The sequence below is a fragment of the Calonectris borealis genome, chromosome 3 (genome assembly GCF_964195595.1).
Source record: "Calonectris borealis chromosome 3, bCalBor7.hap1.2, whole genome shotgun sequence".
Lineage (NCBI taxonomy): Eukaryota > Metazoa > Chordata > Aves > Procellariiformes > Procellariidae > Calonectris > Calonectris borealis.
Window position 1 is genome coordinate 108,573,278 of NC_134314.1, and position 18,274 is coordinate 108,591,551.

Below are 18,274 nucleotides of genomic sequence, written 5' to 3' on the forward strand. Positions count from 1 at the left end.
TTGCTAACCTGCAACCATGAAGTAAACAACTTAGAAAGTGGTAAAGCAGTGAAAACGTTTGTCTAGCTCAAGGCAGAAACATTTTGTCCCAAAAGAAAAGGCCAGTTACAGGGTATGTACACTGCCACCAAAAAGTGAAACTACAGTTCACATAAAAACACACAAGTTAACTTTGAACTTATGCAGGTTTCCAAACAGACCTTAAAAATCAACTACAGCAAACATTCAAATACCTTTTTGTCTCATGCATTATCACATTTTAAACTGACATGAAACTTGTATGCAGAGTTTTAAAGGTAACAAAAAATGAAATAATAAAGATATGTAAAGAGGAAGGGATGTGCTCATATACGTATGACATGACCCTTTTTCAAGTGTCCCTAATTGTCACAAATAGAGCAAAATACCTTACGAAACCTTTGGGACCTAAAACCTAGTACAAGCTATTCACAGATATTTTAAATATGGGCTTAAAGAGTATGCGCTATTTATATTTACAGCGATCCTTAACTACATGCTTGCATTTGTTTTCAAATTTTCTTATTTAGAAGTGGAAAAAAGTCCAATTAGTATCAACCCTCTGATTACTAGCTTTACAAGCTACTCAAAAACAATTTTTCATGAACAATCATGCTATAGAGTTCCTGAACAATCAGATTTATTTTTCCCCAAATGTATCACTGTTTTTTCAACATAAAGAAAACAATCACACTTCTTTAAAGATAGGGTCAGCATTCTGAACTTCTACTTGAGATGTCACGTAGGAAAGAGCTATTATTTAGCACCAATTCCATGAAGACACAGTTAATGAAAACTTGCAAGGCAACTATCCAATTATAAATTGTATTTTTATCTACATCACAAAATCAATATAATCTTCCATTAGAAATACTCATAATTATAAACGTGTACTCACCCTTATATCACTTTCTTTCAACGCAAGTTCAGTCCCATCTTTGTACTTAACAGTATAAAGATGAGAAACATCATCGTAACTAGCCACTTGTACTTCATAGTACAGGACACTTCCTGGCCAACGGCCCATCACTACCTCGCCATCAGCAAACTTCCGGTTTGGCATTTTCCAAAAGGAATCCCTAGGAAAGAAATAAATCAATACATATGGCAGCTAAACATTAGGCTTAATTCCTCCCTACTCTCTTTCCATATCATTTAGGCTGGAACAGGGAAACTTTAAAGTAAACTCTTCACCTTAAATACGCAAAAAGCTGCCTGGTAAGAAAAAAAGATGACCTATTTGCCAAATTAATAGTAGACAGAATAGCAAAAATACAGCAAAGATTGAAGTTAGATGTTATGAAAAAATGTTAAAATGTATTAATAGTACATCTACACCAGTATTCAGCTATGATATACAATCTCTATCATCAGAGACCACCAAAACCAGGCAAAGCATATATTTGACCAAAATTACATAAATGTACTTGATCTTATCTAGAGGGAAAAAAGTAAATTAGATGGTATCTAAGTGTCCTCTAACCCTCTTTTCCTGTGGTTCTACAAAAATTACAAAGTGATGATTTCTAAATGTTAAAATAAAATTTCTCAAATCTATTCAGTACACACAGCCACATTACATACTTTCTTCAATTTGTTATGCCAAACACTCAAAAGTTAGGAAACACCAGAATTTAGGCTCCAGTCTGGGTTGAATATTTTCTCTTTTCCACCTATTTAGCACAAGGCATGTAATGCATTTTGCAGGGGCCTGTAGGAAAACAAAGTACAGCATCAGAGCAATTACATAATATCCCAAAAAACTAAATTCTATCCTCCTGTCTGCACCATAAGGTTTTTACTTGATACTATCAAAACAGGATTTAAGTGACTACCACCCTTGGTCCACCATACCAGGACGATGGGAAAAAAACACACGCAACTGCAACTTAAAGGAAGTTACATTTTTAAATGTAAAGTCCTGTATAACTCTTTGAAGAGTGCCTTGTATTATGTCATTGCCATCTGAAAACAGGTGTCCACAGCAGAAGATACTTTTAACCTGAACTTCTGTGACTCAGGCCCCAACATATAAAGTGAGGGTATCTTAAAAGTCTAAGGTAAAATACATACTAACTCATGCATTATCACCATTTGCATGATGAACATAGGAACTCAGAATGGGGAGGGGCAGAACAAAGAAACTAGCAAATATTTTTGTTTCAAAGCATTTTAACTTGTTTGCTATAAATAAGATGTGAAGCCACACAAAATGAGGTAAAACCAAATATTTAACTAGATACTCATTCACTATACATTAGCTAACCTGCAGTGAAAAGTTAGATTCTTTGGCAAAAAATACTGTTAATATGCAATCACAGACCGTCGTGACACATTGAGGGCTGGGGCTAAGTGAGGCTTTTCAATCAGCTTTCATTCTGGCATTTCCTGAAGCAGCAAAGCTGCTGCTGCTGTTAGATTTTACACCTGTGTAGCTCTCCAAGTCAAAGAAGAAATCAAAAACTTGGCAAAATTCCCTCATGTGGATTTTACTGCTAATATTCCTAATTGCTTCAGAACAGAAACATCTGGCCATCTCCTTTGCTGTATAATATTTGAAGGAGCAAAAAGAGCTAAGTTTTATCATTTGGTTTCACTGATACTTGCCAGTTGGAAAAATTACCAGAGTTCTAGTCTATGCTTGTAGGCACACGTTCTTCCAGCTCACCTGTCTTCCACCTAGCGTTTCTTGTCCCAGTCTCGTTACTTTTCTTTCTGAATTCTCACTCCTCTGACTCAGCTTAACCACCTCAAATTCATACCCTTGTTTCTTATGACTCCGTGAAATACAATTTCCTTCTTTTCATTTCGAATAATTCTCCATTCTCTCCTTACCGCCCTTTAATTCCTTGGGGATTTTCTGCCTTTTCTGCCCTTGTTCACCAAGCTAGTTCCAGTTCCTCTTTGCCACCTCTGGGCTCAAGATCTGATCTGAATCCTGTCTCTGTGTCCTTGTCCAGTTTTCTCACCCAAAAGACAGTTCTTCAGGAGATCCACGTCTACTACTGGTCTTTCCCTAGTCTCTCGCACAGTTCCAGCTTCTTCCTCCTCTTCCATAAATAGTCTAAACACCAGTCCTCCACCAAGTCCAGTCATAGCTTTCACCAGATGTCATCATCTAATCTATTACTTCATTTCCTCTTTGCTGTTGTACTTCCTACACTCCAGCCAACTGTTTCTCCTCTTGACCTGGAACACCTCAGGCACCATCTGTAAACTCAGAGCCTGACCAGGACAAAGCTGCCAGATCCTAAGACAAAGTTGTGAAAAACAGAATCTTTGGAGTTTAAGTCCTTTTTGAAAAAGGGAAACAATTTTTCACAAAGTTGTTACTAAGCACTGATTTTTACAACAACCACTTCAAAATTTAGATATAATTTCATAGGGATAATAAAATGCAATTCTCTGCCAAACTTCAAAACCCAGCATTTTTGTACACAAACATGAAGACAGCCCAAAGAAGAAGTAACCTGATGATTTAATTCTTTTTAAAGGCAGAAAGACCTTCCCCTCCCCCAACCTTGTTCTCAAAAGGAGCTGAAGTTAGTTTTAAGAAGTTGGAAAATGTGGTTGAAGGACCTGACGCTAAATCAATGTTATGTAATTCAGCCTGAGGTAGATATCAACGATATGAAATTCCAGAATAAAAAATAAATTTAAGCAAGTGGAAATATTATCCTGCAATTCAAAAGTAATGAAAAATCTTATTCATGGAAAGATCTACTTATTTTTCCATTTTTTTCCTTAAATATTAAAGCTTAATAATGAGATCAAACATTAAACACTAAAAAAAGTAAATATTACTTCTTACCCTATCAAAAATTACCACTTTGTTCTGCATCCCTGTGCCTCCTGTGAGGGAGGTTTGCAAACCTTATTCCATATATCCCACTTCAAAAAGCTACACCTTTTAAAGGCAGCCTTCATCATTTGTTCAGGTAACAAAAACTATTACTGGCATCAAGAAAAATAAAGATAGGAAGTCATTAAAAAAAATACAGTTTAGAAATTACATTTTGAATTTACTGCTCTTTAAAGCTCCACACACACCCCTGATAATTTTCAGGGTATCAGTTGGCATCAGCCTAATGTTCACAGTAGTCCTATACAAACTTTAATTCACAGGGCTTCAAAATTATAAAATATATCCAAGTGACCTCAAAAGAAAATTATTTCATACAATGAGCCCTGTATTGTACAGATACCTGATTGCAAGTGTATTCACTTACTCCCAAGATGAAATTTGTGTTTTCTGCACCATTATGATTTTCCTTTAGGAACCCAGACTCTAAGGGAATGGCTCGGAAGGATTTTGTATCCTACACCAAGCCAAGACAATTAATGCAAAACTCCCTGGAGCTTAAAAGTTAGTCAAGAAGGAAAGCTACTGCTGACTCAACCAAGAATGAAACAATTAAAAAGAAACATGGCAGAGGAACATATTGCCCCATACATCCATTTCTGGTCTTTCTTAATGACCCTCTCACTAGATACGTGGAAAAATATTTCACTCCTGTCAAGAAAATAAGAAGAAAAAGAGTGCTAACTTGTAGTCACTAGAAGATCGTACCACATCACCAGCAGTTGGGTGCACAGTTTTAATTGAGAAATAAATTAAAAAAAACACTAAAGAAAGTTTTCCCTTTTGGAAGAGCAAAGTTCATACATATCCAGTGGTTCTACTTACTAACATCTCACCACTGGTAGATAGCGTTGTGTATGTGAGAGGAGGGCGGCAGCTGAATGCAAGAAAAGAAGAAATGCAGGAAAATAAAGAAAACATTGACAGTCAAGGCACAGCTTCCTACACAGAAAGTTACTACTGAATTCACCGAAGAGACCAAGCTGTTCAAGACCTTTTCAGGATCACCATTACTCATTCCACATTTCTAGCTCTCTACCTCCATAATGGTGGAGGCATCTACCACTATTCAAGCTCGGCTCGACTAAACAGCCAAATTAGCTTCACCGCTAAAAACAAGCACAAATAAACCTCAAGGTAAAATAAAAACCTATCAATCCTCAGGCAAGGAAACGAGGTTTTTCCCTTTAAAAAAGCTTTTCATCAGAAGCACTGAAAGTGGAGGGAAAGCGTCAGGAACTTGAAGTCCCCACGCAGGGCCGCGAAAGGCAGCGGGGTGAAGGCCGCGGCGGCGCGGTGTTGACAGGAAGGGACCCGCGTGCCGGGGGAGGCCCGGCCCCTCGGCCCCGCTTCGCGGCCCCGCCCCAACCGCACTCCCGGCCCGGGCCTGGCGCGCGGCCTCCGCCGTAGGGAAAGGGAGGGGCCGCGCCGGGCCAGGCCTCCCCTCTGCGCCTCTCCCACGACGCGCCCCCACCACACCGGGTGGCCGCGGCCTTTCCCCGCGCCGGGCTCGGTGTCGCGGTGTCGCTGCGTAGGGGACGGCGGCGTCCCGAACAAAGCGGAGGAGCCCAGCCCCCCTACCCCCAGGGCCCAAGCAAACGGTCCGGGCAGGGGAAAAGGGCTCTGCTCGTCCGCCCACCGGGAGAGAGGCCTGAGCAGGGCCGCGGCCCGACGCCCGCGCATGGGGGCGGAGAGAGGCGGCAGCGGCGATTGGCCGGAGCGCTTCCCCCCGGGAAGGCCGCGGAGGGGGGGGTGTGTCCCGGCCCGCGCCTGCCCCGGTGCCGCCATTCCCTTACCTGGCGCCCGCCCCCACCGGGCCGGGCAGGAGGCGCTTCCGCGGAACAGCGGGAGCCGGGGCCCGAGCGCGGCGCTCTCCGCTGAAGGGAACAACCGCCCTGAGCGACGGTTACGGCCGCGCAACGGTCCGCCCCCTTGCCCCGCCCGCCAACCGCGCCTATTGGCCACGATGCGCCGTTTGAATCGTGGGTGGCCGCACGCTATTGGCTGCCGCGCGATGGCGCGGTCCTCCCGCCCGAGGCCCGCCCGCCCCGGTTGAGGGGACGAGCGGGGCGGTTCGGCCCCCTCACGGCGACGACGGGGCTGATAACGGGTGGGAGTGGGGAGGGGAGGAGAAGCTCGGGGAGGGAGAGCGGGGATGAAAGGCAGCGGTCGCCATCGCGGCGGCGGGAGCCGCCTCAGGCGTTCTGCGCCACACAGGCCCCGCCGCCGGGCGGTAAACAAAACCGGGGCGTTTGTATACGGAGCACTTGCGGTCTCGGCGGCGTTTGAGGCGGGGAGACCGCGACTGCTCCTACACTGACTGAACAACTGCTCGTGCTCCAGGCAGTCGTGCACCCAACGAGGCTAACGTGGTAAACGCCCCCTCCTCCCTCCCCCCCCCAAAAAAAAGGGCAAAAAAGCAGCGGGGTGTGGTTACCGCTGGTCTTTTTTGAGGCAACTTTTCCAGAAAGGCCATTCAAGTTCCTGGCAGGTTTTGAAATCAGGAAGGCTAAGCAATACTTCAGCAGGCAGGAGAGAAATAGGTTGTGAAAAAGTTAACGAGTTGTCGTGCGCGGTGAGTTTTAATGTAAAATAAATTGTTTCAAGTGTTTGGATCTTAGAAACAATGCAGTCCTTGAAGCATGAAATACGGACATGTTTGTGTTTGTACAATGTTTATGGATCTCCCAAACTGTCTAAATTTGGACACAGGCTGACAAGTCATATTCTGGCCTAATAAAGCTTCCCAAATCAAGGAAAATTCCCGAAAGACAAGACCACCGTTTTCCAATATAGAAGACTGGCAATACCACACAAACACAGAAAAATCTCAGATTAAAAAAACAAACACAACATCACAACAAAACAAAAAAACCACCCAAAAGCCACAACCAAAACCAAACAGGCATAAATAGGGCCTATGGTAACTATGGGCTTAACTTGTCTGAGATTTACTGTTATTTATTTGCTCACAAATTTGTGAGGTGTTTTTTTTTTTTAAGTTTCTAGCGATAATGTTTGAATTAACAGTATGGCAAGCTTTTTATCTAAGGGAGTGCAGGAAATGGGCCTTCACATATGAATTATTTTTAAAAATATATTTTACTATTTATTCTGCCTCGTTTGGCCCTGAACTTTTTAATTTTCCCGAGCAATTTTTTTTTAAATTTTGTATCCCCCCTTTTTTTATACCAAATAGGTCAGGTTGTATTTCCTTATGCATTCATTATATTTTTCACTACATGATGCAATAAGAGGCGTCTAAATGAGATTAAAAGTTACTCAGTCAAACCAGAGTTATGTTTAAGCATAGATTTAAATAAATGTAGTCAGAATAAATTTGTTCTTTACTTCTGTTAAGTCAATCAGCTTTTATCTGAAAGACATTGGATAACTTACGATGCAAAAGAATGTAACTGAAGCTTCATTTCTGGTTTCAGATAATGAATGTTTTTGGTTCCAGCTAAGATTTTTGCTTTATTAGTATTGCACAGTTTACAATTATAATGTTAAGAAATGTTTTCAGTAGATGTCTTAATTACAGCAACTAATGCTTGGAATAAGCCTGCTTCATTCTGTTGGCAACAGAGGCCTACAATTACTATGCATAAATATGAAGGTTTTCAGTTTGTCATTTAGAGAATTGTCTTGGTTTCACCTGAGATAGAGTTAAATTTCTTATATACACATGCCTTCAGAGTAATGGTTTGGTTTTGGGGTTGTTTATTGAACCTGGATTAGAAAGCTATCGGGCCATTAAGAACTGTTTATTGCAATTCTGCCAGTGAACCTGTTGGTAATTGGTATACATTTGAGAGATTATTTTGGAAGTATTTATGGGACCATCACAGGTCAACTATTAAATGGGACAAATGTGAAATCCAGTCAGACCATCACTATCAAAATGATATTACCTGTGCACTGCTGCAAGTTAGGTTTTCAGTGTCTGTATAAAGGACTTGGAAGCAGAGAAATTTGCCAATCTACACATTGAGCATCTCAATCCCACAACATAAAACTGAGAAAAGAATTTTCCAGGCTTTCATTTCAATGATAAATATCAAGCACTACAATATCACATCTACCTGACAACACCACAACAGCTGTGTCCCCGTAAGATGTTGATCCTTCAAAATTCAACCCTCAGTTCTTCTTTTGATTCCAGTAAGAAGTGTAAGAGGGCTCTGGTGCTGGAGCTGGTCCCGCCAAGGCTGCCTGCCACCTTTCCTTCTCTGATTCCTGTCTCTGAAATACTCTTCAGCTGGAGGTAGAAAGAGGGCAGGGGTTTTGGAAGGAGCCATTTAAAAAGCAGTGAGCAGTGGGTGTTAACTGTGACAAGGCTCAGGAGAGTGGTGGAAAACAACACTGATGATAACCAAAAATGGGATTATTTTACTCTCCTCCAGCAAGGGCCCGGAAAAATTGCTTCAGATATAAGTTATGATTCTCAAGTCTCCTTGGGACACACTCTTAGCAGTAAAAAGTGCTTGCGTTTAAGAGAAGTTATAAAATAGTTGGCCATGTAGAAATTTAATATGAATAATATTATCTGTACTCTGTAAAATCTGAGTGTTGTCAAAGTGGCATTTGAGATTTTCTGCAGGACTAATTAACGGCTAGGAAGGCCTCTATAGGCTATGCTTACTTGCATGGTGTTACATACTTAAGTAGTCCCAGGAAGTTCAGTTGTACTGACTGGCCTTGGGAGAACAGGTTGGCTTTACAGAGGACCTCTCTCCAAACGATGAACCCCTCTAAGACTGGAGGCACTGAATTTAGTATCCCAAGATATTAAGTTATCTTTAATTTAATAAAAGATATTTTAAAAAATACTGGGATATTAACTCTAGTTAGTTACGGCTCAGAATTGGTGACCATTAAAGTCCTCCGAATTGTTAGTTACCAGGTTATTGCTGCCTATGATATTATGAATTATTGGTATTACTGTGTGTACTGATATTTAGGCTAATACATCTGGAGACTCATAACTGTCTGCTTTCTCAATACCATATGAAAACTCAGGTCTCACAGTAGAGCCCTCAGATAAGACAAGTCTATGGAACTAAATTCAGGTTTTATCCAACCTGTCTTCTTTTAATTAATGATCTGTAAACACTTCCTGAAACGCTAAATTTTACTATAAATCCTTTGACCTTTATTTTTCATTGTTACATAATAATGTTTGCATAGTCAATGTCTATCTTGCATTTTTTTCCCTTTCTATTTTTCATTTTACATGAAAATGTTTGTGGCTGATAAGTAAAATAAATCCCATCTCAGAAGTGTTCTCATTCCAAGAGTTTAAAGACAAAAAAATTAACTAAACTTTCATTGCAAATAAAGTTCTTAGATTCATTTTTACAGTTTCTGTCCATCTACTTACCTCTTTTAATGTCATAAGATGCAGATTTTGATTTTTTTAAAATATAAATATTAAAAAAAGACAATTCTGATACCAGTACCTATCTTTCACAGAATTAAACCCACTTTAAATTCACCAAACCACTTACGCAGCATTAGGGGAAAAGTATACAAATATTTCCAATACTCAGGAAATACAACCTTAACACACTGCAGCAATAAGAGCTGACCATAAACTCCCCTAAATTTGTTTAGCTCTGAAATACTTACAACATTTCTGGTCAAAGTTGATCTTTTTCAGTCCCACAGATCTAACAGCCTAGGTGTCCGGGGAACTTCCATGTGTCCATATCATACCTAGCCATCTCTGTGCTTAAGACAAGTATTATTGTTACCTTGGGGTTATTTTACCGTTATTTTTTAGAGGTGCTGTAAAAAGGTTGCAAAAATGAGTCCTCCTATAAAGTCGCCAACCCAAGAAGGTTGAGAAGCATTATGATGAATGGCTTTAGCAGAGGCTTCAGAGGTGGGTGGGGTAATCAGCTTCTATTTCCTCTCCTGATTAGCTCTGTGCTTCTGTGGAAGAAAACACCCCTAAGACTCATAGTAAAGCAGGTTTTTTTATAGTCTGTTAAAAAAAACCATGCATTTATATATATGTGTACGATATGCATATACTATATAGACTATAGTTTATATAGACACACACTATATGCTTTCTCTTTCTCCTTCTCTCTAGTATTATATATGATCAGAGCATCCTAGCCTGTCTAGTGAAAATACCTCTACTGTTTCCATGGGAAGAAGAAATTTCCAAGCTGGCAGCTGTCTTCACGACACACGCAGCCGAGCCGTTACCTGCTGTGGCCAAGTAGACGGTGATGAACACATGCGTTGTCCATTTTAGATCACAAAGCATAACCTGGGAGAAAAGCCAGATGGAGTTCTGCACATTGACAAAAAACATCTCCTCTCTGCTTCTCAAACAGCTGTTGAAAAACTGAGGACATCCACTTTTTAAAGCTGTTGTGAAGATTAAAGAATGTGAGTGTGCTCAGGCACTTTGGGGATTGTTTTGATTAGTATATGTAATTTTATTCATATTTCTTCAGTGATAGAGTGGTTCTTAAAAAAGGAGCAAGAGATTTGGGATTAACCTCTGAATTTTATTGAACTAAATCAATAGAGGTTTTGTTTGTACGGACCTCAGTAAGGCAGGGATTCCGCTCTTGACCGTAGAAGAAGTTTCTCATTATATATTAATTTATGATACATCGAATTGGAACTTAAAACCCCCTATAAAGGAATAGCCTGCTAGTAAACAGTACGGCTCTGGGTAAATTAAGTTGAGCACTTGCATTCTGGGAATTTTTGCAAAATGTTTATCTTTAGAAACAGCTTTAAAAAATGCCCAAGGCTATCAAGCATGCTGGGTTCAGCAATAAGGAGAGGAATACAGATACATGCAAACTGACTTCAGTTCTATAAACAGGAGAAGGAGAAAAAAAAACACGTTGAAACTTTGATCTCCACAATAGTGCAACAAGCTTCCTTTCTGTATTGTATGTGAATTTATAAATAAGACTCATTATTGACTAAGGGAAGTTGATGCAATTCTCCAAGCAATGGGTCTTGAGATAAGAGTTTTGGCTACTGTATCTTCTGCTGGGCCGCTTACCTTCCCATTTTTGCAGCACAACTTAAATTACTCCAGCAGTAAGCCCTGGAAACAGTCAATTTTCTGAAGGCTTATGGAAAACACAGACTACAGTATTTCCAAGTATTTGTAAGATGTGTTGGAGGTACATGCATTAAAGAATTGTAAATGTTTAAACAGAAAGTGGTTTTAATTCTAGAGAAAGATAGAAAACTTTATTACTTTAAAATACAAAGAAAAGCCACTCTCACCTCCCAGGCACCCCCTGACTCACAAGCAGTTTCACAGAAGGCTTCTGGCTTTTGAACCAGTATCCTCTAGTCTTCAGAAAGAGGTGACAGAGCAGAGGGTGACTTCAGCTCACACTGCAGCCATCTGGCATCTCCGCAGGATGGGAGGGACAGAACTTACCTTCTCCTGGTTCCTGTGTGACAACCTGCCCTGGATGAAGGGAGAAAGTTGGCCTTGATCCCCATTTATAGCACACTAACAATGTTACGTCCCTAAACCATGAAGGCACCCTGGTGTCTGGAAAAAAACCAAACCACAAACCTTGGCAAACACAAAACAGGCAGAACCCAAAGGCTTTGAAGTGACAACCCAAACAAGTACACATGTATACGTGTGTGTGCGTGTATATATTATACATACATATATATGTATATGTATAAAGAGTGAACAAAAATGTTAGCTCTCCAGCCTTATTGTTTGAGGCAATTCATGATTTTTATGCCTGTGGCTGGCAGTATGCACAACTTCTGCAGTAGCTGAAACTAATATTCAAGAGGCTGAAACTAATATTCAAAACAGAAGCTGCAGAGGGCAACGTGCTGTTGGTCCAGAGTGAACAAGCGGTGGAGCCGCTGGTGCTCAGCCAGGCAGGGGTAAACAGTGAGGCTGCAGACTGGGCCAGGCCAGCGGCGTGCGAGGCATTGCGTCAAGGTGGAATATTGCACCCAAAGCCAGTTTTCAAATTTGTATTAAAAATTCACTGTAATGATTTTAATTGAATTAAAAAAAGGAAAGCACTGTACTTCTGGGAGGAAATATTTGAGGAAAATAATTTGGGTAAAATAGGGCAAATATTTGTAACAAATATTTCTAGCAATGGGATGTATAGAAAAGATGAAAAATTTCTTACCAGAGTACAGACACCAAAGAAATTCTTTTATTTAACATGGCGCTCATATTCAGTTTCTTGTATGTGGTGCTACTGCTATCCTTACACCTCTCATCTTCTTTTTCTAGGAAAAAAAAAATCTAATTACTGAAACATGCAGGCCCAAACCAAAAGCAATAAATGAAGAAATCAGCTTGATGCATCTCGCAAAAGATGAGCTCACGTACCTTGGCTTTAGGAGCTGGTATTGCTGCATATCTACTCTCAATTAAATTGACTTCTTCTCTCATTAAACCTGTTCAACTAGTCCTGTTTATTTTTTTTTTTTCAATACAGTAATTTAAATGTTAATTAACTCTTTGAACTTCAACAGCTATATTTCTACTAGCATGTTAACATATATACATGTACTTAATTTTTCCACTGTGTTTGCTCAAGATGGAGGCTTTAAACAGATGCTGGCAAGAAACAAAAAAAAAAGGAAGATTCATTCAAACGTGGCCACCAAAACTGTAAATTCGGCATGTGACATTTGGACTGGGTTCACCTTAGTTTTTTAGTATTTGCCACTGAAACTGCCCAATACAGCTGGACAAAAGAAAAGATTCCTAAAATCCAAACTAGCATACGTGCATCAAGTTATGCATTTTAATAAATATTAGTAGTAAGTAAGTATTAGAGCAGAGCTTCAATGTGTATGTGTGATCTTTCCTAGGCATTTTTCATCACTCAACTTTTAAGATTCTTGTTACAAAACATATCCACATAAAGATAGTTTCATTAGAAGCAACTTCAAGTAAATTAATTGGAACCCTTTGGGGCAGAATTTGTCTGTACAAGCCTACGCCTCCCTCATTTCCATAAATCTTTCTTACTTTCCTTCCCTACATTTTAAAGTCTATGTATCTATACTCTGGCCATCACTTTATACGTGGCCCATTTATAACACAACAATAACTTGATCTCCAAATTCTTGGTTAACAGTGAACACCTGGAACAAAAGACAACGTTGATGTGAAAAGTTCCAGTGAGCCCGTACCTGGAGACAGATAAGAGGCAAAGATAGTTGCAGACTTCAGAGTCTTCTCTTTTTCTTTGTCTCTCTTCCCCGTTTCTCTCCAGTTCTCCCATTTGCAAGGCAGGATGAGCTGAGCCCAAAACATGAGCTATGGGAAGCAGAGGCTACTGTCAGACTTCTCATTTAATTAAAGGAGAAAGGATAATTAGGATGGTTTCTAGCCTAAACAATACTAAAAATCGAATTCATAATTCCAGCACTAGGCAGACTGCCAGTTTTCAGACAATTCTTTCTTATGCTAAATTTTAGGTGCAGAATCATCCCTGGCTGTTAATGCAATAGTCATCTGTTCCTGCCGTGGATACATCTGTAATTTTCAAGTTTCAGATAGCAGTCGCAGGCATTCCTAAGCAATAAACAGGTCAGTGTTCTGATACGAATGACTCAGATATTTAAATAAAATTAAAAAAAAGTAGTTCTGTTATGACCAATTCCCACACAATGTTTATTTGTTCAGCGCTATTTAACCACACACGCACAAAAGGAAACTACATTTTGTTCTCAAAGAAAGCTACCATAGCCACAGACATGGGTACCTTGGCTAAGAGTCCCGGTAGGGCAATTCAGGCGGCTCACAAATATTTTTCCCAGCCTGCGCAGGGCTGAGCAGTCCCAGAGGGCTTTGACGAGGTTTTTAAGGCCAGAATTAGACCGCTGTGCACACAATGCAGCTGGCATTTTTGTGGGCAGTAGGTGGCAGGATTCTGGTTTAAGATGCATGGTTGTTAAATACAGTTTTAAATATAAAAAACTAAATTCACTGGTACCTGATATTGAACTGCATGAAATTGCTTCCCCCCTGCTAGATAGGACGGTGTTGCTGCTGGAGCAAGCCGGTATTTTGCTTGGCCAGAAATGCACCTCAGCGATAACCTGACCTGAAAGCACCCTCCTGTGTGCAAAAACAAAGATGCTTCCTGCTCCTACGTGCTTTGCATTTATGCCAACAGGCAACATGACTCACTCTATTTACTTTTTTAAAGTGTGCTTTCCCTTCAAAATGACTCCGGGCTGACCTGGCCTGGATGGATCCCTCCCACTACGACGACCAGAGCCACGGTGGTGCACAAGCCCGCGTGCTGGAAGACCCACAGATCTCAGCAGCGCGTAAAACTGGTCTGTGCTGGACTCATTTTCCTTTTTACTCTGTTTCTGTAAGGTGAAGCTGCTGTTGTGTGGCTGGGAGGTTATTCCCGTAAGGCATTGGCGTTACTCATCTTACACACACACGCTCCTGATGAAAGCAACGGCACATGGCAGGAGGACCTTGCAGCGCAAAGGCGACTGCAGAACCAAGTCTGGAAAACACACTGCAATCTAAAAAATACCCGATTTGCTCTGTTACTTCTCTGTTCCTTTCTTCTCTGCTATATATAAAAACATTACTCAGAGCACGTTTCCCCCAGTTACGACCTTTGCCGACATCGCACCGGCCTTTTGGTGAAGCTGTGGTGGCGCAGGGCAGCCGGCTGCAAAGCGATTTCCTGGACTGGCTGAGTTCGGGCTCTGTGGAGCTGCAGCATCTGCCCCGTGTTTGCCTGGCACTTCAGCACTTGAGACACCATGCGAGCTTTCCCCTGAGAGAGGGAGAAAAAAAAAAAACCCAATGGAGTCGCAGAGCAGCTGCTGATGGCCAAAAAAGCCGGGCTGCTTTTGCAGGCTGAAGCAGATAGCTTTAGGCAAGGCTAAACAGAAATCAGGAGATCATCCCTGCGTCCTCAAGCCTTGCTTCAAAGCTGGGGTTTTAAAGTATTTTCAAGTTTGAAGGAGAGATTTTTTTTTCCCCTGTGCAATCAGAGAGGATAAACCAGCATCAGTTGACATGAAAATATATTTTTCAAATACTCCCGGTGGCTCACATAGCCTTGGGTGGCAAAAATGTTCCTATTCGAAGTATCTGGAAACACCTTACAATGTTCAGGCCGCTAAAGCTGGTTTGTGGACAGCTATTGAACCAGGTTTGCTCGCAGTCCCACCTTCCCCCTGCAGCCCTCACTTTAAAAATGTCAAATTCATAAATGCACAAAATCTGGGAGGCTTTTAGTATTGCTTCAAAAGAAATCCTCAGGGAAAGGCCTTTCTCTAAATGCTTTCTTACCTACATACTTACATTTCAGTGAAGACACTGTATAGGTCACCCAAACGGTAAGCTTCGCCAATCACGCTGCTGCTTTAGTGTTCGCTTGAAACCGAGTTTTGCTTTCAAGTTCAAGATGAGACGATTTTCTCTTCCTGCATGCAGCTGCCAACCACTTCTTGAGCCTTCTGAAGCGCGGCACGTTTCCTTCGTGGGGAGAGGGGAATTTCCGCTTTTCAAAGCGCCGAGACCCTCCCCGCACCCCAGTCTATCCCCCGGTTACTGTATACAACCTCTCGGAAGACCCACAAAAAATGCGAAATGCTAACTTGTTTGGCCCCTTTGTATTTATTCAGTTGCTTTGTTCATTAACTGTACGTGTCTAAACCTTCCTGTCCCCCCCAGAGCAGGCACAAGGAGTTAACATGAGCACTTAACTGCAAAAGGGAACCCAGCTTCTGGTTTGCTTCCCTCCTCGCTCCCTGGTTCTGAATAAATCAGCACCAGTGATTGCCACTGACTTCCCTTCCCAAAATGAGAGCCCTGCTAGCCTTTAGAGACTTATGCCTACTTATCCTATTTCTTTTACTTTATTTTTATTAGCGTGGTAGAGCAGGCACATGGGCCGCGCTGCTCTGTTTCGGCTTTGCGATGCCGCTGTTCATGTGCATGCAAAGAGACGACGAGCACAGCTCCCGGAGGGCCGGGGAGGAGCCGAGTCACGCGCTTGAGAGAAGCCGCCTTTAACTCAATAGTTAACAAACCATGCCGAGCAAATCAGAGATTACAGGCTTATAAACGTGTAAGAAACTGTGTTTATAAATACGTAAGGAATTTGTAAGTGCAAATTTATATAATTATATGGTCTATATATTGCACATAACCCACAATATACAATTAATATAAAATTAATAACGATACAATTATGCACAATTGTATAATTTATTATTATGGCATTTATAATATAAAACCCCATTTATTTTATATATATGTAATATAAACATTTCAGAAATTTTATAATAAAAATTTTACTTGGTAAAGCCAGCGATGAGCTTTCTCTGCAATTCTGAAAAGTACTTTTTACTTGAAATCTACACAACGCAGTTAAAATCTAGTTTATAGCTTCAGCACATTCAATGTGTAAAAATTTTGCCTATAAACAAGCGTTTCCAGAAGGAACGTGCCTGGGCCTTATTGTTTTGCTCCTCAAACAGGAAAAGTATTGTACCGCGGGCATCCTCGGCAGCTGCCCTAGCGAGGGTGATTCTGAGATACGCCCTTCAGGAGTCCGGTTTGTCCCAGTAATTTCTCCTAAGCTGCTGCAATCCACCCAATTTGGGAACATGCCAAAGTGCAAGTGTAAAACAAAACACAAAAAGAAAGAGAAAAAAAAAGCAAGGAAAAAAGCAAGAAGAAAGAAAAAAGGAGCGAAAAAAGGAGAGAAAAAAGGAGAGAAAAAAGGAAAGAAAAAAGGAAAGAAAAAAGGAAAGAAAAAAGGAAAGAAAAAAGAAAGAAAAGAAAAGCTTTTCATTTTTAAGCAGTTTTCTTTATTTCGTTACTTTGCACATTTCTTCCCACCTCTCTCTATCACATACAAAGCAGCCAAACTTGCCTAGCATCTACGCTAGTGGCAGAGGAGCAGGGCTGAGCTTTGATGTTGTGCTCTGGATCTGTGTAGCTTCATGTGAGGAGGAAAACAAACCCTCAACCATTTCTGCTAAACTGAATTTCATCCTCAGGGTGTAAGCGCTGGGCTGCGCGGCCCGGCGGGGGACGTCAGGAGGGAATCATAGAATCATAGAATCATACAGTTTGGAAAAGACCTCTAAGATCATCGTGTCCAACCGTCAACCCAACACACCATGTCCGCTACACCATGTCCCTAAGCGCCTCATCTACACGTCTTTTAAATACTTCCAGGGATGGTGACTCCACCACTTCCCTGGGCAGCCTGTTCCAAGGCCTGACCACTCTTGCAGTAAAGAAATTTCTCCTAATGTCCAATCTAAACCTCCCTTGGCGCAACTTGAGGCCATTTCCTCTTGTCCTATCGCTTGTTACTTGGCAGAAGAGACCAACCCCCACCTCGCTACAACCTCCTTTCAGGCAGTTGTAGAGAGCGATGAGGTCTCCCCTCAGCCTCCTCTTCTCCAGGCTAAACAGCCCCAGTTCCCTCAGCCGCTCCTCACAAGACTTGTGCTCCAGGCCCTTCACCAGCTTCGTTGCCCTTCTCTGGACACGCTCCAGCACCTCCATGTCCTTCTTGTAGTGAGGGGCCCAAAACTGAACACAGGATTCGAGGTGCGAAGAAGCAGCCCTGTGCCGCTCCCAGAGCAGCATCCCTGCAGCGACACCACAGACACACAGACTTGTTTCCTACGCCTAAAGTATCGAGGGGCTTTGATTTAGGACCATCCATTTGGGGCCTGGAAGCCCCACAAATTAAAAGAGATGATTTTTTTTTTTTAATGCCACCTGTTACCTCTCAGGAGAAACACCAGTTTTAGAGATGTTCTCACAGAAACCGCTGACCCCAATGTCATGGTGAGCTGCCTCTGGTCTTCACCTTATGGTCTCAGGTGTTGGTGTACTGCAGGATCATACAGGTGGGGAAAAAATGGGACAAGGCAGAGAGGAGAAATTCTGCAGTGAATTACACATCTTTTGCACAAAATACAGCTAGTTTATTCACAGCTGTAGTACTCTTACAGTCTCTGTATTTGCTCTCTGGTATATGTGGTACAGAACAAAATAATGCTTTAAAAGTATTAGGGATAAAATTAACAAAGACACAGAACATTAAGGAAGAATCTTTTTGTGGGAACTAGAACAGGAGCTTCACCTAAATTGATGGAAGCTGGAGTCCTGCCCGTCATGCTGACAAGAAACACGGGAGCATTAACCACATCCGATAGGACACCAAGGCTGCGGACTACTCCGCACCTCGCTGGTATTGCTATAATTTCACGTTCCTTTGGAGTACAGATTTCAGCTGCTGTAGTTTATGCAGGATTACTGCTGAGCTGGGTACCAACAGCCCCCTCGCCTGTCTACTTCATGTGCTTGCACTGAAGTCCTGCCTCGGTGACTGGCTCCCTGCG

At 41.6% G+C, this 18,274-nt stretch overlaps 1 protein-coding gene and 2 long non-coding RNA genes across 4 annotated transcripts in view; 1 reads left to right on the top strand and 2 right to left on the bottom strand.

Moving 5' to 3' along the window:
* Window positions 1-9,797, bottom strand: part of LBR (lamin B receptor) — a 25,930-nt gene extending 16,133 nt beyond the window's left edge. The window contains exons 1-2 of one of the 2 annotated variants that reach the window (XM_075147221.1): window positions 9,512-9,797; window positions 917-1,097 (exon numbers count right to left, since the gene is read on the bottom strand). In XM_075147221.1, the coding sequence (XP_075003322.1) occupies window positions 917-1,097; window positions 9,512-9,516 (186 nt within the window). In that variant the 5' untranslated portion in view covers window positions 9,517-9,797. Of the gene's footprint in view, window positions 1-916; window positions 1,098-5,676; window positions 5,885-9,511 lie in introns of those variants that run through there. The other variant, XM_075147222.1, reaches the window with a different exon arrangement.
* LOC142080934 (uncharacterized) lies at window positions 6,002-12,312 on the top strand. The gene is made up of 3 exons (XR_012673173.1): window positions 6,002-6,252; window positions 9,981-10,285; window positions 12,147-12,312. It is a non-coding gene; the product is annotated as an uncharacterized LOC142080934 (long non-coding RNA).
* LOC142080935 (uncharacterized) lies at window positions 10,280-17,128 on the bottom strand. Its single transcript, XR_012673174.1, has 4 exons — window positions 15,207-17,128; window positions 13,058-14,673; window positions 12,040-12,142; window positions 10,280-11,339 (listed from the first exon to the last, which is right to left on the bottom strand). It is a non-coding gene; the product is annotated as an uncharacterized LOC142080935 (long non-coding RNA).
* Window positions 17,129-18,274: the final 1,146 nt, after the last annotated feature.